Below are 24521 nucleotides of genomic sequence, written 5' to 3'. Positions count from 1 at the left end.
GTATCTCTGTTTCTTTGGGAGTGAGTCATATGTATAATTTATCAATCAATCGAAGATTCGTAATATTTTAAAATCGTATTTTATGTGAAGATAACTGGATGGCCGAAAAGGCAAGGTTATTAAAAACAAAACAATAACATGTGAAGCAAGTGAGAAGAAATGTAACAGAGCAAATACAAATCATACACGAATTTTCCAGTGCCTGGGAAAATAGAGCTGGATCTGAGCGTGAAATGCTGGTAGCGCCGGTACAGCCTGAAATCTTGTGGGAAACCCTTGAACGTTGGAAAACCGCCGAAGAGAAGATTCTCTCCTTTGTCACAGCAAAGCAGTTTCTCTGGCAGGGATTCAGGGCAGAGAACATCCATTTGATCTTTAGCAGTTAGATATCGTATTGTATTACTATTAATTTAATATTGCTATTAATTACTGGAGTCTGTGCTTCCTGTGAAGGCTTAACAAGGCTTAAAAGGCTCTTGACTGACTTCCCCAAAACTGTGTTTCAGGAGCTGCAACTACCTAGATTCTCTTCCTGTTAGTCATCTTGAAGGCTACGGAACATCAAGCTTGTATCCACCATTGAGGACTTTGCCAGCAAATACCGTGGTACTGGATGAAATGACCCTTCGGCATATGGTTCAAGACTGTACAGCTGTGAAAACTCAGCTCTTAAAAATGAAAAGAATACTCCATCAGGTCAGTAAGAGTGGAAGATGACATGTTACTAATTTTTATATTATGGAACTATCTGGTATTTAAATTTGCTGAAGCTTGCTGCTGAAATAGTTATATGCCCTAATGTATTGGATCATGGCATTTCGAACTGAGTGTAAAAGGCACCATCACGAGTGGCAGACAGCTGTTTTGAACATGGTTTGGAGGTGTACCAAGCGTGAAGCAGCTCTGTTGTCTGTAGTGCAAAATACTCTGTTCAAGCTTAAAACATGGGTCTCTATGCACCGAGCAGCCTAGCTTGCATTTCAGTTTTGGAATACTTCGATTGAAAATGTTTTGCACACCCCTACCAGGGACGCGGTGGCGCTGCGGGTTAAACCGCTGAGCTGTCGATCGGAAGGTCGGCGGTTCGAAACCGCGTGGCGGGGTGAGCTCCCGTTGTTAATCCCAGCTCCTGCTCACCTAGCAGTTCGAAAACATGCAAATGTGAGTAGATCAATAGGTACCGCTTCGGCGGGAAGGTAACGGCATTCCGTGTCGTCATGCCGGCCACATGACCCGGAAGTGTCCTATGGACAACGCCGGCTCCAAGGCTTAGAAACGGAGATGAGCACTGCCCCCTAGAGTGGGACTCGACTGGACTTTACGTCAAGGGAAACCTTTACCTTTTTACCTTCTAGTAGTAGTAGTAAAATATTTCCACTGCTGCAGGATGGAGGGAGAGGGAAGGGCCATCTTGTCTGACAAATGTCTCTCCTGTTTGCAACACACCACCATATCCTGCCCCAGACACTGTTGGAATTGGATTTTCAGGTTTGTGGATGCTGTAGTGGGCAGGGTTTGGTGAATGGAACATCACTTGGAATAGCAAGCATTTTTTAATTCGGTTTTGCTTGAGATTCAGAGGACCATCTGTATTTACATGGGGGGCTACTTACTCCTCAGCAGAATCCCCACACTCGGGTGCTGCCTTTTGATAAAGTTCAAGGGCTTTTTTTCAAAGGGAACCCCCCTTCCCACACGTCTATACTATTTGGTATCAAAAGTAAACAAATTTATATTTTCCTATATTTGATAGAATTTGTGGAGGTTAGTAACATGGCAGGAAACATATATAGGTTTTAAAGATTCTAAGGCAGTTCTTTAATGTCCATGTTGATTAATTTATGTACTCATTGTTCTTATTCCATATAACTTGTGAAAAGAAGTCGTGGAATAATAGTTAAGGAAGACGGGCTAAAGAAATCTTGATGGTCTTCCATTGCTGCTACTTCTGCTTACACCTATTGCAAAACCATGTAATTTAAAATAATGTAATCTAATATTTCTGGCCTCAACTTGCAAAATTCTGTAACAATCGATAACATTTTGAAAATCCACAAAATAATTTTGCGTTTTTGCTCCCTAGTAGCTGCATGATTGCCTTTTACTAGGAGGACCGGATACTTAGGCTGGACCCTGTCCCTGTAACCAGCACAGTCAGTGGGGGAGAGCTTTTAACCAAGGGTAGCTGTGACTGGGAGCAGCAGGGAACTAGTCCTTGCTCCTCACAGTCACAAATGCTTTTTGTCTGGGAGAAGAGGATTGAAGTATCACAGTTATATAGACGTGTTGGGTTCCTCCAGATTTAATGTGACTGCTTGCTGATTAGGCTAATTGGAGGCGGAACATAAATTTGTTAAAACGCTCGTTGCTCACATTCTCGCTCTAGCCAGGGAGAGAAACGTGGCCTGTCACAAACATTTTCTGATGTCAGCCATGATGCAGTCTGTCTGAATACCAAAGGTCAGCATTTGCGCTTTTAAACGCAGCTCTGCAGCCCAAATTCAGGGAGACTGTTTCTTTCAGCCACTTTAAAAAATACATGAAGAATTCAGTATAGACCCATAGAGGAAAAGTAAAATCATAAAATAGGTTGTTTTATACTGTCGGTGTTTAAACCGTAGGAGGTAGTTTTAAAAACCTTTTTAAACACGTAGTCGTCTCATCCAGCCCGTTCATACAGATTGAGAAACTGGTTTTCTCGTTGCACACAAAAGAATAAAGGGGGGGGGGGGTTCACATGTTTTCTTCACGTTGGCTGATTAGGCTAAGATCTGACCATCTACTCATGGCTGAGTCTTCTAGTGGCCAGAGGGAGTGAGGCTGCCTTTTGTAGAGAGAGTCAGGGGCCTCTTTCGAGGCATGGCCTGGCATTTCCCTCCCTGGGGGAATGTGGGGGAGATCTCCTTTCTTTTTTAGCCCTATTTTAGAATTTGTGTCTGTTGCTTGAAAATGGGGAGAAACAGAATTAAACAGTTTTCAACCATTGTGCTGCTAAAAGTCTGTGATGTTATGAGAGGGGAGTCTCAGGGCCACAGAAGACAGTTGGGGGACCACTGGTTAACCCATCCTGGATCTAAACACACCCCAGATGGCCTAGTGTTACGTTTTGTTTTATTTGTAAGATCACTTTTGCTGATTTCTCTCCCTTTGATTCCTTAATAAAGGTATTCTGTCAGAAGCGGTAAAGCTGTATCCCCACCCCACCCCACTGCTCCCATGCCTGAGTTCAGGCTCCCTCCGTGGTGGCTCAGTATTTTAGGCTAAAAACAAAGCCTTGCTTTTTCAGAGCGTTTCATAGATCTGGCAGGCTGCAGAAAAGGAAGTGCATTTGTCTTCTCATTCATTAGGACAATGGAGTCGAGGAGGGTGAGCAAATGCCTCCGCAGGTGAGAGGGTAGGACCAAGGTGACTTTTCTTCATGTTCCCCTGGGAGTCTCAAGAAGAACAGGGGCCTTGGTCAGCTCCACTTTTGGAGCTGACTCTCCCTCAGGACGGAGAGAAGAGCAAAGGAAGATTAGAACAGGGGAGGGCATGTGCCCTGGGAAAATACCCAGCAGAGGCCGGCGGGAGGATCCGGCCAGCTAGCTGAGGAGTGATCTCAGAACAGCCAGGAAACCGCAAAAGGAGCAGATCCCCCGAGGCCAGGCTGGGAGGCCTATTGCGGAGGTAGGAGAGCGAGCCCCAGAGCACGTAACTGAGACCCGGCTTTAGCATTAAGCACTTGCAAAGCAACAAAAACAAGGAGCCCTTTGTGTGTTTAAAAACAGGCACAGGCCTTAGCACGTTGAACGTAGGTTGTAGAGCAGCTGCCAAGAAAGGGCAGAATGCAAATGAGTATCTAAATATCAGAATAGTCTTAACTTGCTCCAAGTAACCAGTCTCGCAGAAGCAAAGTATTTGATTTACTGCAGTTAACGGCCCCCACAGTAACCCATGAAGGCACAGAATAGGGATTTCAAGCTGGCTGAGGATGTACAAAGCACAGCAGAATCAACGGCATAGAGCAATAATGAAGTGCTAAATCAGCCAAGCATGAGCGAACCCTGGTGGCAAGCCGTGGTGGCCAGGATGGAAGCTCCTTCAGGCTGCCTCTCAGTTGACTGTGCCTCGTAATGGATGGCTTTATTTTACTGCTTCGGTCAGCAGAGGTGAGATAAAATTTAATTCGTGCGTTGATATCAAAGGCCGCTTCATAAACTCTGTGCAATTGATTTAAATCGTTTAGTCCTATTGCTTGCTTGTTCGTTGGTTTTGTAGTTTGGAATTGCAATAGGTTCTGTCCCTCATGGGAGAATTTGGATAAAGAAGGCAGCCAATAAAGGTTTCTCTAATTTTAATTGGGAAAAAAAAAAGCAAATTTACTTACTTACTTATTTACTTACTTACTTACTTACTTATTCATTTGTTCATTCAATTTATATAGCCACCCATCTCAAACCAGTGACTCTGGGTGGCGAACGATCATAAAAACAATTGGAACAGTTAAAACACAATGCAAAGAAGAAATTAAATACAAATAGCCAAGAGATATTAAAATCCATCGGTGTCAGCACAACCAGGAAACGGGGCCCTTCACACGCTCGGGGCCCCAGGCCCCGGCACACAGCCAGGTCTTCAAGGCCTTCCGAAAGGCCAGCAGGGCTGGGGCCGTCCTAATCCCAGGAGGGGGGATGTCCCAGAGGGCAGGCACCACAGCAGAAAAGTCACTTCTCCTGGTCCCCACCAGCCGACTTTCCTCAGCTGACGGACCCGCAGCATGCCTATCCTGCCAGAGCGGATTGGACGGGTAGAAACAACCGGGAAAGGACGGTCCCTCAGGTAACCCGGCCCCAAGCCATGAAGGGCTTTAAGGGTGGCAACCAGCACCTTGAATTGCACCCGGAAGCACACTGGCAGCCTATGCAGTCCCCAGAGCAGTGGTGTTGCATGTGCCGCGTAGCCGCCACCGTTCACAACCCGGGCAGCTGCAATCTGTACGAGCTGAGGCCTCCGAATGCTCTTCAAGGGCAGCCCCAGGTAGAGCGCGTTGCAGTGGTCCAGATGGGAGGTCACGAGGGCCTGAGTGACAGTGAGCAAATGCCTATTTTGGGAGGGGGTCACTCTTCATTTGAGTGCCTGCTTACTCTCCTTTTTAACCATGATACTTATCAAAATACTGGAGCATCTTTCTTTTTATGATGTTTTGAGTTTACTGGGTTTTTATACGAGGCCTTTCGCAAAGGAGACCACGGTTGAAAACAGCTACTGAGCGGTGGCGCCTGAGCTTTTCAGAGTAGAAATAACAAAAATAATAACAGGAATAGAATTTTTTTCTCCTTAACCCTTTATAAGTGGGTGTCTTTAAAGCTTTGTGTCTGAAGCCATTTGTTATTTGTACTGTGTTGAAATCTCAACATTTGGGGAAGTACATTAGACTCGAGCAGAACGTCACTATGCCATGATTCTGTGAATCAGGGTTGGATAGCTTGTTTTTGGCTAAAGGCTGCATTTCCTCCAAGGTAATGAATTAGGGACCACATGAAGTGAGTACGAGCCATAGCCAGACCAGAAGATACTGAAGATATCCACTCAAATACCCTCGTTTTTTCTTTTGGATGTGCCTCTTTTTTTCTCACCCATCAGATTAAAGGGAATCATCGTTTATCTGTTACTGGAAACCTGAACTCATTTCTTACAAAGGTTTCTTAAAATTAGGGCAAGGACATGTGCAGTTAGGGTGGGGATGGCATGGGGTTTTAAGGCTGAAAAGGCCTTCCTTAATTAACCCCAACTGACTGCACTGTGGAGTATGTTGTGCTATACCCAGTTCTCAGCAAGGTGCTACACCTGGTTTTGGCCTATTTTACTTCCAAGTATAAGTGGATGAGGGGTGACATCATTTAATAACAGCATGTCAGTACCCAATAGTAGAATTTCTAATTTTAGTAAGATGAGGGTTTCTTCCTTTTTATCCTGAAGAAGTTCCTATTTAATTTGCAAAACATGAAAATAAAATAAAATCCTTGAGAAATAAATGAGAACACTGCATGAAATGAACCTACGCTATCTAACTCCATTAAGTAAGACCAACAGCCAGCTTCTGCTTCTTCAACAATGTTTCCTCCAGACTCCTGCAAGAACCTGCTGCCCACTGTTTGCATACAGTGCATATAGAATTTATTCTTTGTCTCAACTGCCTCACTGTCTGAAAAGTCTAGGGAATGTTCTTATTTTTCTTTCTTTCTTTGGGTATGTTTATGGTAGGTTCTCCAGCTAGTGTTTGAACACTTTAAATCTTGGCTCTCCCAAGTACTGTAGAAATCAACCTGCTGGATACACTCGGAAAATTTAGATGCTCAGAAAAATAAATTAAAAACTTTGCTGTTTTGCAGAATGATGAAACTGTGTCACTACCCAACAGCACGCTGCCAGCGCCATCAAGTCCAGAACAGCTGGAACCTGAACCAGTTTATAAGGTAAACCAGCTGTTGTCATTTTGGAAATGAGACTTTAGAATGGAAGAGTCCAGGGCACTGAAGAGGTTTTATTCAACCAGGAAAATCACATCAGACAGGCCACACATATACAGGGTCTCGTATCTATTCTAAACTGTTTATACTTCTTGCTTAAATAATTCCAAGTAGAATATTTTTTCTGGTTACTGAGTTTTTTTTTTTTTAGGGTTGGGTGTCTTACTGCCATATTAAGTGCCCAAAATAGATCAGGCACTTAAATAAAACCATTTTAAAAGGTCCTGTCTAGAGACATACAATTTAAGACAATAATATAGAACAGGAACAAATACACAGGCTAATTGAAATAAATAAGCTGACAAAATTATTTAAAAGCCAGATGATATATAATAGAACAGACCTCTGTAATACTTTTGAACATGTGGAAAAATGAAAGCACCAGAATACCTAATGCCTTTAAAAGTTAGATTAAAACATGAATCTGAAAAGAATCACAAACAAGTAATTTGATAGACCTGAGCAGGAAAATGTCCATTTATTTAATTAAAATAATAATAATAATAATAATAAAAACTATGAATTTCTGAGCTATGATCTAAATGAAGAGCATATGTAGGCAGTCCCCAACTTAGGTAACTGTTCCATTTTAGAAAGTGTTGCATAACCCAATATTTCACTATAAATTGGGTTACACTGCATACATGTTTACACGCCTGGCGTAAATGTTCACATTAAATGTGTAGCTACAGATGTAGCATCCAGAAAAATTGCGTAACCTTACGCTTATGTAAGTCTGGTATTATACGGACTTCCTGAATCGTGGTAGCACTAGATCAAATGTTTAGCGCACACAGCGATTATTTTGTGAATGGCAACTGTTAGAAAAGTAATCATGTTTCCAGTCTTTTTAATTTTATTTCTCTTCCTAAGCAAGTGTGTGTGTGTGTGTGTGTGTACAGAAGTATACACTTCTGTTTTAGCAAATGTTCCTGCATCTCTGTTATTTATTCATTAAATGTATTCACTGAAGTAATTGCTGAGATGTTCCAGCAGTTAACAACACAATACAAACGGTACAGCACAATAACAAATTGAATTCTAACAATGTGAGGACCTCCAAAGCAAAACAGGGTGTCTGTTGATGACAGTCAGGGCCTCTCTCTCTCTCTCTCTCAATGCGGAAGTGCCATCTTCTGAAATCAAGACAGCTTTCCTCGTCTGGAGCAAAATATGAGTAGCCAAATTCTATTAAGTGCCTCACGCACGTTCTGGGACCTCAGAAGCAACATCAGATGAGAGAGCTCCAGAAACGTTGAAGGCTTTTCTTCCCTGCAAAAAAACCAATTGTAATCTTTGCGTTCCTGGCATCTTTTACCGATTGAGCTCAGTTTGCTGCTATGGCTGAGGAGGGTTCTTTTTAAAAGGCAGCCTTCTAGGCCTTCTAGTGGAAGGAAAGGCAGAATTATTGGACGTCTGCTCACCTTCCCTCTGAGTGAGATGGGTGGTGACAATTTGCAATATAAATAAATAAATGAAATAAATGTGGCGTGCCACTCTCTCACCGTCCGACTGTAATTTCCTGTCCCTGGCTGATCACGTGCCACTTGAATTCCTCCCCATGGAAACATCACTAAAAGTCCTGTGTGACAGTGAAGCAGTTTGCAAATACATCCAGATTTCCTGGATGGCAGCAGCTAAAAGCACACAGTCGTTTAGAGCCAGGCATTAAGACCATACCCTCTCGTTCCAACAAACTGTTCAAAGTACAAGCTCCACCCTCTGTCCCTTATCTTCTCTTACCCCTAAACTCACTGCCCATATTCAGAGATCAGTAATGCTGTCTTTTGATGCTGTGTTCTTTCAGTGGTGTGTTTTTAATTTTAGTACAACGGGATGATTTGTCTTTTCACATTTTAAACTCTAATTCATACACATATTTATATTTATACTTAATAGAACCAATTATGTATTGTGTTGATAAATTATCAGACTATCTGAGGAACCTTAAAATTGTCATTGAAGTTAGAGAAAAACATTCAATATGTTCAGGTCTGGGATATAGCTAAAAGAATTATGATCAAAGTATGGTGCTGATAATACCTGTAATTTATATTATTCTTAAATATTCGGCAATGTGAAACCCAATATCAGGTCCTGTTTCAAAGTTGTAATTTTTCCTTCCACAACAGATAATTAGACATTATAATACTTCTCGGAATACATTAATACCTTAATTTATGATTTTTTTATGCCAGACTGACGAATTACTGAGTGAGATCACACGGCTTAAAGAAGATTTAAAAAAGAAAGATGAAACAATCCGAGAGCTAGAACATCGCCTTGTAAGTAATCACACAGCATGTGGAAAGAAATGTGGTCATAATGAAGGCTGAAAATGGCTGAGCACCCGAGGTGTATGAACTTTTAAGAAGCCAGCACTTAAATTTATCTCTGGAAGACTGGAACCGCTCTGGCAGGCTTCGCTCTACTGTCAGTGTATGCCTTTACTCTGAGTATGTTCCCCCCCCCCCCCGGTCTCTTGACTGAAGCAGGCTGTGGACCTTCTGCTGGATAGCCCGCGTGCGTCTTCTTCGCCTTCACCCGGTTTTTTCTCTTTCCTCTGTGCATAAAGGCCGTTAGGTGTAGCTGCAGCAAAAACAGCAAAGCCTCTGAAGGGACCGTGTGCAGGTTTACTGACAAATACACCCAGACCTCCTGCAGGAAAAATGCGGTGAGTAATTTATTGGAAAATATGTTTTCTTGCATATAGATACTTACTTACGATGTTTGTCTTGGTATATATTCCTTTCAATTGTCTTGGTATATTACTTTCAATGATAGTACTTGGTATGGGACTTTCAGTATGCTCCATCATTGCTCTACTGTAGATACTTTATAGTGGCATTTCACTGTCACTTCTTTTCCTACAATTTTTATAAGAAACATTTATAATCTTTAGGATTTAGGATTCTAGGCTTGTCTCATTCATCCTTTTTTAGGCATGCCTTCAAAAACCCGGCATTGTATTTCCTAGTTTCCTTAATACTGGGTTTTGTAGATTAGCCAGCATGGCAAATACCCAAACCATTTGGACTGATCTCTGAAGTCATTTGGGGCAGTTCTGAATACAGCTTATGACCCTGTCAGACTTAACATACGTTGTTCTAAAGTAATGGGAACAGTTTGCTAACACATATTACCTTTATAATATTACTTTTTTTTTTGCCTTGACTATTTAGAAATTCCTACTTCTAGTTGTGTGTTAAATTTTCTTTCCAGTTCTGGAATTCAATAATGTTAGCACATTGGCAATACTATATTATACTATAAAATCTTAATCCAGTTTTAATTTTTAATAATTGCATTTTTATGTAAGATATAGACAGTTATAAAATGCACACAGATAATTTATTCAAGATTTAAATAAAATGGATTGTCAGTGCTCTAAGTCAAACAGAACTGTAGAACATGCTTGGAAAACTATGTTTTTTCTCCAAAATAAAGGTGGAAATGTTGGAAGTTAACTATGCTAAATCTTTCCATCTCTCCTCTGTTTCATTTTACAGATTGTTTACATCTTACATAGAAGTAAAGTTATTAAAAATTAAAACTGCGCAAGAATTTTATAAATATCCTGTATAATAACTTCCCAATTTAATAGAAACATATCAACCCTCTGTGTTAAAAACAAACTGCAATGATGGAGCATGTGGCCAAAATCTAAACAGTTAGTTTTTGGCTTTCAGGATAACCTGAACAACCAGCAAAAATCAAGAAAATAAATTCTAGTAGTCCCTGAATAAGGGAAAAAAATGATACCACTAAAGGTAGATCTTTTTAAGATTACAGTACATGATTCTCAGGCGGAGGAGAGTTATGGATTTCTTTTCTTTTTTTCCCCCTGTGCACCTTACTCTACCATTGATAACTATGCCCCTTTGTTATGGCAAATGGACTTTTAAAAGATCAAATAAAGCGAATGCTTTGAATTTGTAGGCTGCTGCTTGGTAGCCACTGGATCAGCGATATTCTGATTTTCCTGCAGTTCCCTGGCTCTGCCAATGACGTTCCTGGATCAGGAGCTTGCAGAGCCAACGCCAAAAGAATGCTTGGGCGGGGGGGGGGGGCTAATAGCTGAGCTGTATCTACTCAGTAGTGTAACTGATTAAAGGCAAACCCCCTCTGAACTTTTGGGGCTGAAGGACACTTGCCTGGGCCTACTCCGGAAGTAGCACCATCTCAGCGAAAAGGTTGGCCTAAAGAGACTCTTCTTGGCAAGTGTGGAGCTTCTCCAAGAGCCCTTTGTGGGCATCTCATGGACCTCTTTTTTCGGTTGCTTCTGGGGATTAGAAGGGGATGGGTTTATTAATATTTTTCTTGAATTTTATTACACGGATTGTAACAGTTGGTTACAGAAAAAAAATGAATTAGTCTTCCAGACCAACCTGAAAAGCAGTCAGTTTTTTTTTTCAAAGCCCCTTAGCTTTTAACCATCCCTGTATTTGTGCATTCTTACATCTTTGCCAGAAAATAGACAGAACAGGGCAGCATGATAGATATTGTAATCTATTTTTTCCAAATAGATGAAATAAAAACATGAAAATATATATACCCAGACCTTTTAATTTCATTTTACTTAATGTTTGGGCTTTAGTCTTTTAAATTTACTAATTATATTTATATAATACTATATTCCAGTAATTGCTCCTAGAAGTTTACACAAAACACTTAAAGATACAATCAACTAAAAAAAGAACCAACAATGTTCTTCTGAATATTGCTTTAAAGAAATTAAATATGTTTATCTAGTTTGGGACTTAATTCTGTTCAGCATTTCCAGATACAAACAAAGCTATATTTCCATATGGTAGATAAATCTGGAAGGATTTGATTAATCCTGTTCCAATTTGCAAGATTATTAAGTGTGGGCTGGATGGCATAATTTTAGTTGGATGCATAGTGGCTTGAGAAACATTTTCAAAGAGTTTTCATAAATTATTAGTTTCATAATTTCATAAATTATTAGTTTCATAAATTATTCTTCATCATATTGAAGGAAATATTGAGTGAGATTATACAAAGTATGGTCCCAGGCTGATATTACTGTATTGAATGAGGACGTGAAGGAAGGAAAGACTTGACAATCTTGCAGATGGTGAAAAGAAACAAACTTTTGAATGATTTTGAAAGGCTAGGGAAAGGACTGAAAGTAATGGAACAAAATTTAATGAGACAGATTTCAAGTTACTCATTTTAAGAAAGAAAAACCAAATTCATAAACACAGGATTCAGGACAGATGAAGAGAGGATCTAAGAACTGTAGATAATTATGAACTGAATGAGTCAGCAGTCTGGTCTTTGGGCTGTATTAAATTATAATTTCCGAACATAGGAAGAAATAGTTTCTGCACAGGTCAGACTTCTCAAGTGCTGGGTCCAGATCCAGGCACTTTGCTGTAAGAAGAGTTTAGATAAAGAGGAATGGATGCACAAACGGTCAGCCAGGACAGTCAGCTGGTAGAAAGTAAGTCTTACAAGGAGAGATTGATGGAGGTGGGCGAGGTTAGCCTTGTGAAAAGAAAAGGGAATTATGATCAAACACCTAAAGGGATATTACTCAGAAAAGGGTCAGTCTGCAGTGGTGCCATCATGCAAGACATGGAGTGAGGTTCTTAAGGTGTGTGCAAACACATTTCAGCTGAATACTACAGAAATTTTCCTGACAGTAAAAGCACTCCAGTTATGGAAACTAATGCTGAGACAGATAGTGGATTCCTTTGGATGTGTGCAAGCAGAAGCCAATAACTGCTTCTGAGGCTGTTTTAGGAGCAGCCTACAAAGTAGCTGCGCAGGCCTGGGCAAAGACACGGCTGCTTTAATAATCCAAAGAAGGGTGCTCTGTATGCTGTGAGCCCCTCTTTCGGAGGATTTGTATTCAGAGGACTCTGTGTCGGGTTTTCTTGTCAGAAGTGGGTGATGACCAGGATGAAGGCGATCTTGGCCCTGGGGCCCTGCTGAGGGAGCTTCCTTCCCTAAAAGTCCTTTTCAGTATTCCATACTTCTGAGGTTTATAAAGTTTGTTTGGATACGTTGTTTTACATTGATTATACAGTATATTTTATATTTTATTGGAATCTTTTATATAAGATTTCCTGATGGGTAAACCACTTTGGCATCTTTCTGAGGATGGATAGTTTTAGCTTCCCTAAAAAAGGTCTTTTTTTTTAAATGATACCTTTGTGTAATAGTTAGCCTTTATTAATTAGTTTCATTCAAATAACTAAAATCCCTGTAACTCCTTGCCCCATTTTTTGAACTCCCCCGTTTTTAGCTTCTACTTGTTGACCTAACGATGTTTGGAAACAATTAAAAAAAAATTCCAGTGATTTTTATCAAGTCAGCTGTGCGATATGTTGACATGTATTCTTGGATGACTTTATTTGTGAAATAAAGAAGCCAGCACCAAATTTTGGTTTCATTGCTTCCCTTTCAATCCCTCTGTATATTAGTAGGACTCACATGAAGTTCTGAGAATATTCAGCCGCAAAAGTGTGCAAAAATTCAGAAAATCTGAAAGGGGGCAAATACTTTTTCGCAGAACCCTACTTAACGCAAGCTAGTAGAATAGGGTCTCTGTCTAAAATAAAAAGAGCAGTGGAGGATAGCTTTGCAAATCTAATGAGTCGCTTGAGATGGTTAGAACTGCAGATATTTCTCGTTAATAAAAGGAACAATGTAGCTTTTGGTACTGTTTTTCCCTGGTTCTCAGTTTTACTATTCTTTTTCCCCGTCTTTCTCTGCACAGAGTGGGTTTTCTGCTCCTTCCTTCTCTCCCTGGCAGGGCTTATTCCAGGGCATCCCTCGGACTGTTCCACCGCAGCGCAGACAGAGTGAGTCTGGACTCCTCACTCACCGCCCCCCCCCCCCGTGCTCCACTAGCCGATTCCCCTTTGCACGCACTTTTCATTGCTCAGCGCTCTGCTGCTCCTTGCAAGCACATCAGACAAGTCCCTAACCTCTGTGCCTCCTTCCCTTACTATAAAACTGCTATTTACAATGTTACGGAAAACAGTTTTATAATGGACCTTAAATCAATCTTGAAGCTTTATTTCCTTTACCCTGCAAGATATACTTTGCTTGTCTTACCCTCCCCACCTCCTCCCCATGGCTTCTTGAAGTGTGTGGCCATGTTCGTTCATGTTACTGGCATGCATATCCATCCCAGTTTCCTTGCAAAAATATTTCTGTAGATATAGTTGTGGCAAGCCATATTTTAATAATATATGATACATTACTTTCTCTGGCAAATTAAGCTTTGCTTCTAGCTGTGTGTGTACTTTTCTCTAAGGGGTTTTGCCTCAGAAAGAATGCGTAACAACTAAAAAAATAGCTTTTTCAATACTGCATGTTGTATTAATATTACTCATTAACTTGTAACTGTTCGAACAAAAAGGGGTTTTTATTTTAGTATTCTTGTTCTTGATACACAACAGAAAAAGCATTTTTGCTGATTTGTAGTGTTCTGCTATAGAGGATAGAAAAAAATGTTTTTTGTTGTGGATTGTTAAATTATTACAAGGGAAATTTTAAATCAAAACTTGAGTTTTGCAAAAACTAAAAAAAATCTTTCTTATGACAGGTTTAATAAGTTTTAAAATACTCAGCTTCTAGAAAACCAATTTCCAAAGTAAGAGCATAGTTCAGATTTTTAAAAAGAAAACCAAGACTTTGGGTGACAAAATATAGCTCTTTCATAGTCCAAGACCTTGTGTTCCTTGAGTCACGCTTGCATTTCCGTCTTTTACATTGGACCACGTGAACTCCGTATGGACAGACACTGCAACCTTCAGCAATACATGACACAGAGCATAGTATCAGTGAACTTGTTTTTCATAGTTAAGTGCAGAAAGGGTTTCAGAATATGGGGAGAAATTAATCAGTTAATTAACATGAAATGCTTAAGCTGATGTTTGTTTTAACAACTACTTTTGTAAACCGCCCAGAGTCCCCTTTTTGGGAGAGATGGGCGGTGAAAGAAATTTGAAGAATAAATAAATAAATAAAATAAATAAATTCGTTGACCAAGCTAGAGTTTTGCAGGCAAATTAAGTAAATCTTTGCTTGTTCAGCCAATGTCTGGGTTGCTTTTCCTACAGTGTCTTCTGCTAGTTCCTAATTGTATCCTCTTCAGGTGTCATGCTTATCGTGATTGGAGATAGATATTTTTGGTGGGATATGTTTTGTCTCTGTGTTAATGTTTTGCTTTTTTATAAGCTGTATGTGTGTGCCGTTTTGCAGAGGAAGATTGGGAGAGTATAGATTTAGTTTGGAGTTGGAGGTTAAACGCCCCACCTCTAGCTTAGGAAGGAGAATGTCACCAGGGAGAATATGGAACCTCCGTGAGGAAGGAACAACAGAGCACGCTTTTGCCTGAAAAGCAATGCCTTTTGATGCACTTCTTGGCTTCCCTTGACTTGTATCGCTATTGATTAGCAAGATATTCATCCATAGTTAAGCACAAGCCAAGACTTATAAATCAACTTTAGACCATGTTTTCAAATTGAGTGTTGTCAGTTTCTTGGTCTGCTATCCAGATGGATTTAGACTAACCAGAAACAGCTAAGCGAAACAAATCCTGATGGTGGGAGACACAGACCTAGCTGATACAATTTATTTAAGGTATTTCTAAGAAGGTGGTAACTAGGTGACCAACTAGCCTGGATTGACTGTTAAGAATTTGGGAGTTGGCAAAGACTGGTCAAAAATACAGTCTTTTTTGAGGTTCTACAGCGGGATGACTATTACAGCTGGTGGCTTTTTCCCAGTCTGTACCTGAGCTTGATGCCTTGCTGTATTCTGCAGAATCTGGGAACTGAGTTGTAGAAGTGGCCATTTTATTACATTTGGAACTGCCCATATGAAGGATTGATAGCTGTATGAATGTTTCCAAAGGTTTCCAGTTAGCTGAAACCATACCCTGATTGTAAATCAGTTTTCTTTGGCTAAGTGCAACAATTTGAAAATATCTTTTGTACCAGCAATTAGACTGATTTGGTTCTTTATTTTACTATTACTGCTTCTGTACTGGAACAAACAAAACACCAGAGAGAAAACAAAAGAAAATACACACATAAAAAGCAAAAAAAAAAAGTGAGAGTATCCATATGTAATAGTATAGAAATGCTTTAAACACCTATGTTAAGTATATCTACTTATAAAGACATTTGTATAAAGAAAAAAGATCTTTATTAATGTAGCTAAAATGAGTTCTCATTATTCTATACAGCAGTTAAGTAATGCAAAGGTTTTTTTAAAAAAAAATCTACATTTTCTTAGCAACAGAGGTTTCTCATTGTCCACTTCTGCTGTGTTTTTTCAATATCCTAAACTAGTCTGTAGATCTGAGGTTTTGTGGTGGACTTTCATCAAATATCAGCCAGGTTTGACCCTGCTTAGATTTTGGGAATCAGACAAGGTTGACTAGAGGTTGCCACCTAACTGTGGACTTCTTAATTTTTGGCCACTCAGTCATCTAGATTCCATTTTTCTTTGAGGTTACACACAGGAATGTTCTTGATATTTACACAAAACATGCAGAATTAGAAACAGAATTTAAATTGATACCTGTCCTTTCTTTGATTAGGGATGAGGAACTGACTTTTTGCTTATCTAGAATAGCGTGCTTTGCCACTGGCATTGCCTTGCTGTTGTTGGAGGTCTATTTTGGCAAATTTTAGAAGGCCCAAGAATTGAAGCTAAGTTGGTCTTCAGGAATTCCAGTGATATGTTTAGGGGAGAAAATATTGAGTGATAGAATCCCCAAACAGTAGGGGAACACAGTATAATTCCCTATCACTTTATTTTTATTTGAGGCAGCTACCCTCCATTTTTATTTTCTAAGAAAAGTTCCTAGAAACAGTAAGTCGAAGTTTTCAATATTCCCATTAAGAAAAAGAAAAATAATTGTTTTTTTAAAATGGAGAAGAGAGCTGAACAAATGCTAAGGAGGGGTGTGTGGGCATATTGGTGCTCCACTGCCCTTATCTTGGAGATCCTAATTTTATCGGCAGTTTCTGTTGTGAATATTAGTGAAATTTATCAGGGAGAGTACTTTCATGCAAAATGGATTATAATGAAATATAATCTCCTGGCATGAGAACAGGACTTGAGGACACTTCTCAGCCCCTGCACATAATGGTTGTTGTGGGAGTTTGTCCAGGAACCTGTAACAGTTGAGCAGCTTTTCAGCTTGGGTAGGTTTAAAGCCAGGGTGTAACTCTGTGTGAATTATGGAATCCCTCATCATTGCCCGTTCTGTCTGAGGCTGCTGGGGGTTGTAGTTCAGGAATACCTATTGGAACCTTTTGACTCTGGAGGAACCCTTGACATATGAGGCCTCGGGGAAGGAACCCCTGCACATTCAGGCTCAAGCAGAGGCCAGAAGTTACAAAACGATTATATTCGTTTCCTGGGTAGGCCTGTATGTATGCACTAACAGTGTTCTTAAGCTAAAAATAAAGAAGGAAACTTGCCTCTTTAATGTGAAGTCGCCCACATTTGAAATAATTTTTTAAATAAATCGTGATCTCCCAGGGAACCCCTAGTGACCTCTCACAGAACCCTAGGGTTTCACAGAACCCAGGCTTAGGAACCCTGATCTGTAGAATAGCAGATGTTTAGCTCAACAGAGTTAGAAAGTTATCCAAAGACAGTTGGAGGTTAAGCAGTATATTTGCACTTTAGAAAATTATGAAGAACAGAAGTATTCTGTCTTAAGTGGAGAAAGATAAAGGTGATAGGGATTTGTAGTATAACACAGAGAATCTTTGAACCTGGATAATGGTGGACTATGGATAAATGATGAAATTACGCAGTACCCACTGAAAGCAAGATGTGAGGGCAGAATCCATTGGACAATTGGAAGTAGTTCCATTCTGAGATCCAGATAAAGGTGAGTGGGTTTGGTTGCCTTGAAAAGACACTGTGCGTTTGCCTTTTTGACATTTGGGGATCTGGAATGTGGCCACCACAGTGAAAGGGGATGTTCTTTAATCGTGGCACTTGCTCATTGCTGTGTCTTGGTCCTCTGACGTCATTGTCCTTGTCTTTTTTTTCCTTTATTGTCTCTGCTTCCCATTGTGCTGTTGGCAAGGAGTTGAGGACTTAGTCCATTACTTCTGTGATAAGGCGTGGTACAGTACAACTTCAGATTTCTCCCCAACCCCCCCTTCGCATCTGCGCTGTTGTGCTTGCTTTCTGCATGCTGCATGCAGACCAGAGTTGTGCGTGCCGTTGTCTCGCTTGTTTTTTCATATTTCACAGCACAAACCGGAAAAGGCTGCGCTACAGTCTCCAACGAGATCAAAAGCATTGTAGGAGGAGAGCTGCGCTAGCGTGTGGTAGCCAAAGCTCAGAAGGACTCTGATTAGGGTTAGGCCTTTGCCTTTGAATAAGGTTTTCTTGGTCAGAAAAGGTGCTACCGGATTCCTTCTGATTTCATCTTATTGGTGATAAACTTCAGCCACCTGTTTAAGCTCGTATTTTCAAGCACCTACTATAAGTGAACCTACACAAGATCTGAAGTCGTTCCCAAGTTACTCTGCATGTTTTACATGGTGATTCTATTCATGATTCTCCTGCCGTTGTGCATGTTCATGTGGAACCAGTCATCACAGGATGTGACTGTGCTTTGCCCGCCGGGTTCTTTAGAATAGGGCACCTAGGGAGAGAGGGGTATGGGTCTTTCCTAGAAAAACCCCTGCTTTCTCCCAGTGCCGACAATAGATGTTCCCAAAGATGCCATTGTTACACATTCTTTTTTTTTGACACGTGGCTTCATGGCTGTACCTGAGGAGAATTTTAGACCACAATAACTACACTGGCCTACTTCAGCACTCCAAATAGATCAGCTATGTTTTCTTTCATCCTTGCGTTGAAGAAAGGCTAGGATTGTCTCTCTGCTATAAAAACAGAAGGGCCAAGACTACCTGCTTGATTCTGACAAATAAAATCTTGGTAGAAAAGAGACCCATTTCACTCACTCTTTTAACCAAGCAACCCTGGACTTGCATCTGTTAAATTGTTGGGCCGCTTCATAAAATTCTTCTCTGTCTGTCTGTCTGTCGATCACCACCTCAGATGTAGGATGACTTTTTTAACAAATGAAACAAGCCACAAACTTTGATAGTATCTCTTAGCTCAGACCCCATGTACATACAAGGTAGTCCTTGGGTTACGATGGCAATTGGGACTGGAATTACCATCACTAAGCGATGCGGTCATAAAGTGCAATGTCACACGACCATGACTCTTAACAGCAGCAGTTCGGTCAGTCCAGTTGCTGCTGTTAAACAAGGCCTTCACTTCTGACTTCCTGCAGCTTCCTCATTGCATTTGCTTGTGGGAAGCTGGCAGGGAATGTTGGAAATTGTGATCATGTGACTGCGGGGACGCTGCGACAGCCAGAACGCCGAGGACTGATTGCAAATTCCACTCATTCAGTGCAATCGTAAGTTTGAGTGGATGCTGTATGAGCAGTCGTAACCCAAGGACCACCTGTATCAGCGGACCTACATGAAGCTCTGGTAACGTTGTCAAAGATGTGCAAAAATACTTAGAAAATCCAAAAGGAGCAACTTTTTTTTTTTTTTTGTAAACAGAAATATATACTTGGCTGCTGCTAGATTACTTTTGTGGTCTAAACAAAGACTGATGCCTGGATTCTCAGGAGCAGCAATAGTTGCCCTGAATTTGGTTCTGATTTATTCCCATTCACATCATTATTATGCAGCTTTAAAAAGCAAGAACAATTCCTATATTAAAACAGAGACGTTGCAAGTCTACTGTAATGTGATAAACTATTGTCATTCAGCGCTTCCAACCATTTTGCCACTTTTTGGCACAGCCGGAAACAGTTTGCTCTTCTCGAGACATCAGTTTTGACAGGGGCTAGATGGCCAGCTTAATTACAAGAAAAGCCTTCTCCCCAGTTTTTTAAATTAATGGCTTTCATTCAAGAACCGTGACTGTGAGAAGAAAACACGTTAGTGCTCTTCCGTGAATTGCTGTGCAGCAGTAGTGCTGTGTCACGGTCTGGGGGAAGCGCATGAGAGCAGCCTTTCCCAGTCTCCCAGGGGTTTCCACCAGTGGAATTCTGGGAGCTGCTGTGCCAGCATCATCAAATCAGAGGAGAAGGCAGACGCTTTGAACAAGGAGGCACAGAGGATAGCTGGAGTGCAGGCCCAGCTGTCTTGGCAACATCAGGATTGGCAATCCTCGGCCTTGCCTTCAACCAACCAGCTATTTTTGACCCATGCTGTGAAGATCCCTGGATTGAACTAGTCACTGGGGAGACTCTGTCTAGTCTAAAGAAGAGGTCTCGTGTTTCTGCATTTGGGGCAGTAATTTGACCAAGCGGCAGCAAGGTGTGTTCCTTCCTGGCCTGAAATAGTATCTGCTTTAACAAGAGTGAAGCTGAAAAACAGATGGGAACTCTTCCACTATCAACAGATAGTAGGACTTCCCCTTTCTCTTTCCATAAACTCGTAGTAACTTCTTTCCAATGGCTAGAGAAATAGCAAGTGACTCCTGCAGTAATTTAAGCAAGGAAGGGTTGGAAAAGGTTGAGCCTTTGCTTTCCGATTTTTTCCCGTTGGTTTCAGAACTGGGTGAGTGGCATATATCTTGAGCTGCTGCTCCTGACACCTCCTCCTCTAGTCCTTTTGTCTACTTTCTTCCTTCTCTTCCCTTCACTGTCCTGTCTCCAGCCTGATTAGGCACTGTACCAAAGTATGATTGTTATCAGGAGAAGGCTGATAACGGTTGATTTCTTCCTTACAGTATTTAATTCTCCCTCCAAAATAGACTCTCTTTATAAGTGTGAGTCAGCTAGTTTTGTCCCTCTTGTTTTCTGTCTTGAAAAAGGGGCAATCAGAAGCGATCGGCTGTGGCCTCTCTCTCTCTTGGAAGCAAGGAGAAATGTTCTGGGTAATGATCAAGTGGAAGAGAGGAAAAAGTTCTGAATGCATTTTCATTTGAACATTTTGTCAAGCTGAGTGCAGTCTTGTCCGTTTTTATTTAGAAATAAAGACTGCATAATTTGGACAACTCATATTTAAATTATTGTATCAGGGTAATTGATTGCACTTGATGTTGGGTCTGTCAAAATTTTGCATCTGTCCCCTCCTGCCTCTTCCCCTCCCAAAATTAGATTTCACTAGGCAAAGTCCGCTGTAACACTTTTGTGGCTTAGAACTTCTTTTAATCTGAGGTCACCTTACACTAAAGCTAGTTTAGTTTAGTTGTGTTAGACACACTTTTTTCCTGAGCAGAAGAGATTCTTTAGTAGCAGAACAGTATCTCTGGATTTAACTCCCATATTTCTTTAAGAACATGAGTAGTTAGGTGTATGTTGTTTTGTTTTGTTTTTTAAAATAAGTAAATACTTTAACATTTACTTTGCAGCATTCTCACGCTCCTTCCTTTTGGGAATTGGGGATAAATTGGGGGTTTGCAGTGATCAAACTGTTTTGTTCTGTCCCTTTTACTGTCAAAAATTAGAACGTAATTTTCTTCCCTGTTTTGACAACATTCCATGATTGTAACCACTTTAATGGGTGATGCTGTATTATATAGAGAGAAAGGTAGCCTTCAGTAGTTGTGTATGGGAAGAAAGGATCTACTGTAGAAAAATTAAATTATCCATTTTGCATTTGTGTGTGTTGCTGCCTGGCCCACTGGGAGGGGAAAGGGTTGAACAGTGATTTTAGCATTCCTGCTATCCTCCACCGGGTGACAGTTAAAATCCTGAAAAGGAACAGAGCGCCACCCTTTCGGAGCAGCAGGAAAGCCCCCAAGCCTTCAGGGACTGATACAAGAGGGGAATTGTGTGGGACTGCCGTGTTGTCGAGGGCAGCTTGTATTTGTATTGTGTTGTATGTTTTTCTGTCTGCAAATCACCCTGGTCTGTACTTGCCATCTGCAACAGTTGCATGGCCTCTAACATCACATCTATGCAGGTTGGTATAAAGTGTATAGAAATCAGTAGAATGTAGCTGTTACAATCAGGCCACGTTAATTAACCCTGGATACACAATACTAAAATGAGACTAAACCTTATCTAAAATACAGGGAACATATTAGGCAGCTTACTGCCTATCTTGTCTTGTAATAACTGCAAGATCTGAGGCATGGTCTCTGAGAAACGATGATTATAAAACAAAACTACTAATCCCAGGTTGCATACTGTTTGTTATGCAGTTAGAACATAGCTTGTTAGCCCAGTCTGGATAACCTTCTAACTAAGCCTTCCATCCATTAACTTCTGAAGAACACTAAGCCTTTGAAATACATTACGGAGTTTTCGAAGTCAGAGGGATGTAAGAAATCCCTTATCTTTTCAAGTAATAAGCTTTAGCAAATGGATCCTGGGAAGACAGTGAAGTCTTTGTCCATATGGGTTGAATTTGCTTATATCTAACGGTGGCACAGTTGCACAATGTACTATTGTGACAAAACCGTTGCAATAGGCCATTTTTTCTGCTATGATGAGTGAAATGTTTGGAGGGGATGCCCAATTCACTTGAACCAGGAAAGACACGGTCAGCAGAAGGAGATGCCCCCGTTTTCTGATGCTCACTCACTGGTACATTCCTGCACTCCTCAAACATCACTCCCTCTGCTTGTAGGAAAAGAGTCAGGCTCCTTCTGTTCAGCCAGCCCTTTCCAGTTTGAACTGCTAGTTTTAACTGTTTTTAACAGAGATTGTTTCATGCTTTACTGTTAGCAGCCTTGAATGACCTCTGGGCCGAAAGGCAAAATTCAGATGAATAAGAGACAATAACAGGAGTCCAGCTGGGCAGAGGCATTGTATAAATGACAGACAGACAGACAGACATAAATATAATAATGATTTTTGATTGTGATAGTTTATTCCTTTGGTGTGCTTGCACAGGAGGCTTGGGCAATATTGCTTCCTTTGCCCTTTGCACACCAACTTTAAAGACAAAGGTTAATTTTTAAGCGCTTTTGCAGACCAGTTAGACTTCCGTTACTTCTTCCCCTAATCTGTTGGCACGTCCTGTTTCTTCCGTAGCCTCCAGTACTACAGCCTTCCAGCCACCTTCCCCGTTTCGCAGACCTCACCCAGGGAAAACTAGCAAAGCCACCACTCACCGTGGCCCCCAGTGAGTCCCCTTGTTTGGACCAACAGAAGAACGTTGCCCAGGGCTCTGGCACCGACCGTGTGCGTGAACCAAGTGCTCTGAGCACACCGCTGGATGACGGCTCCCTGGCGCACGCCCATTCCATCAGTGAAGCCGCCAGAGAGAGGGCTAAAGAAGGACCTGGCAGGAAACCGGGCGCCCCGCGAGCTCGCCCCCGCTCCGCCCAGGTGGATGCGCAGGATGCGCAGGCCAGATTAGCTCTAAAAGGTCACTGCTCCGGGCCAAACCAGGCTTTGCCGCCAAAGACCTCGAGGGCTCTGCGAGCCCCGAGGCAGAACGCGCTCGTGCCTCTTCCCGCACCGTCCTCCAGCGACTCTCCCACACCCCCGTCTGGCGGCCCGGCACAGCCACCATCAGCCTCCAGCCTCTCTCTCCTAAGCAGCAGGAACCAGAGGACCTCTAGGCTTCGCCCTCCCACCTCCGTATCCTCCCGCCCCAAGCAGCAGACGGCCGACCCCCAAACTGCCATCGCTCCCGAGCACCGGAGGCTTCCGGCCAGCCCCTCGACTACGCTGGCGCAAGCGAAGGAAGCCACACAGAACCGAGGCACGGCCGTTCGTCCTGGGGAGGGCGTGCCTTTGCATCGGCATTCCCGACTCCCGAAACCAAAGACGTAGCCCACGCGTGACCTGCATGCCCTCCCCTTTTGTGGCCTCCTCAGTCGGGAGGCCTCAGCCACAGCGTGGAAGCAGCGAAGGCTGCGCCTCTTCTGACGCCCAGTCCCCGAGTTCTACCCTGTTTAGGAGCGTGCATCGCTTCTCCGAGCCTTGATCCATCCGCGAGAGCCTGCGACGCCTCCCGACGGCCCCGATCGGAGTTGGGCTGCCGGCCGCCCACCCCTCATCCGGGAAGCTGCTGATGGAAATCGTATCCTTTGGACGCCCCCCCCCCCCCCGAGTAATAGACGACCGAGGCTTATGTTTTTGGTTCTGGCGTGAATTATAAGTGATGGACAAATTATATCGTTGATCACTTTTTTCCCCTTTTTCTCTTTTTTTAAATGTTACTCTTCAGCCATAAGTCCGTCTCTGTATCTCAAGAGGCCTATGCAAATTGCTTCTATTTATAACCCCAAACTTTGTAAAAGATGTATATTTAATATTTAATGGAGGTTGTATGTTTTCGCAAGGAAGATCCCCAATTGTCCTCTATGCTTTTGGGGTCTATATTCATGGTTCACGAGTGGCAACAAAATTTCACAGGGTGAAATGGATATATTTATATTTAAACCATTACCCATTTGTTGTAGATAACCTGTAGAATACATAATGTTAACCAGTTATCTTGGTATAACTGAAAAACAGTATTTAATATATATCCCAAACTTTTGTTCGTACTGATGGTTGTCGGATGGCATTGATGTGAGTCTGGAAATAATGAGCTCATGACTGCCACCTTGTCGTTTTTCATCCTAAGGCTCGCTTAACGGTAACATTATTTATTAAGTCCTGTTACAGCTGAAAATCTCAAGAAGCCAATTTGGAATGTTTGCACAAAATTTCGCCCTACATGTAGGGATTCAAAAATTATTTTTCATAATAAAGCTTACGTTTTTTAAACCCTATTTTTAAAATGCACATACATTTATGTACACAGTCACACATACACGCTTGGGGAAACCTTGGGAAGTCGGAAGAGCAAAACTTTTTAATATTTGTGAAAAATGATAGAAAGTCACTGGAGACCGAGAGATTCTAGCAGACAGGCCATCTGTGGAGGGAAGGGCTCCACGGATTATAGAGTTAGCCAGAGCCACAGAAACAAAAGTCACAGATGAGGTTTAACTGTATTGAAGTCGTACTCCAGTATCAGTCCGAGAATACTTGTTTGAAGTGGCATTTTCAAA

At 41.6% G+C, this 24521-nt stretch overlaps 1 protein-coding gene across 1 annotated transcript in view; it reads left to right on the top strand.

Moving 5' to 3' along the window:
- CCSER2 (coiled-coil serine rich protein 2) overlaps positions 1-23547 on the top strand; it is a 45973-nt gene extending 22426 nt beyond the window's left edge. The window contains exons 5-9 of the mRNA XM_063307749.1: positions 507-696; positions 6372-6455; positions 8708-8794; positions 9085-9183; positions 22546-23547. Of these exons, the coding sequence (XP_063163819.1) occupies positions 507-696; positions 6372-6455; positions 8708-8794; positions 9085-9183; positions 22546-23292 (1207 nt within the window). The 3' untranslated portion in view covers positions 23293-23547. The remainder of the gene's footprint in view (positions 1-506; positions 697-6371; positions 6456-8707; positions 8795-9084; positions 9184-22545) is intronic.
- Positions 23548-24521: the final 974 nt, after the last annotated feature.

This window comes from Candoia aspera, chromosome 6, assembly GCF_035149785.1.
Source record: "Candoia aspera isolate rCanAsp1 chromosome 6, rCanAsp1.hap2, whole genome shotgun sequence".
In the NCBI taxonomy this organism is placed as follows: Eukaryota; Metazoa; Chordata; class Lepidosauria; order Squamata; family Boidae; genus Candoia; species Candoia aspera.
The sequence above is the reverse complement of the archived record's forward strand: the minus strand, read 5'-3'. Positions and strand labels throughout refer to the sequence as shown.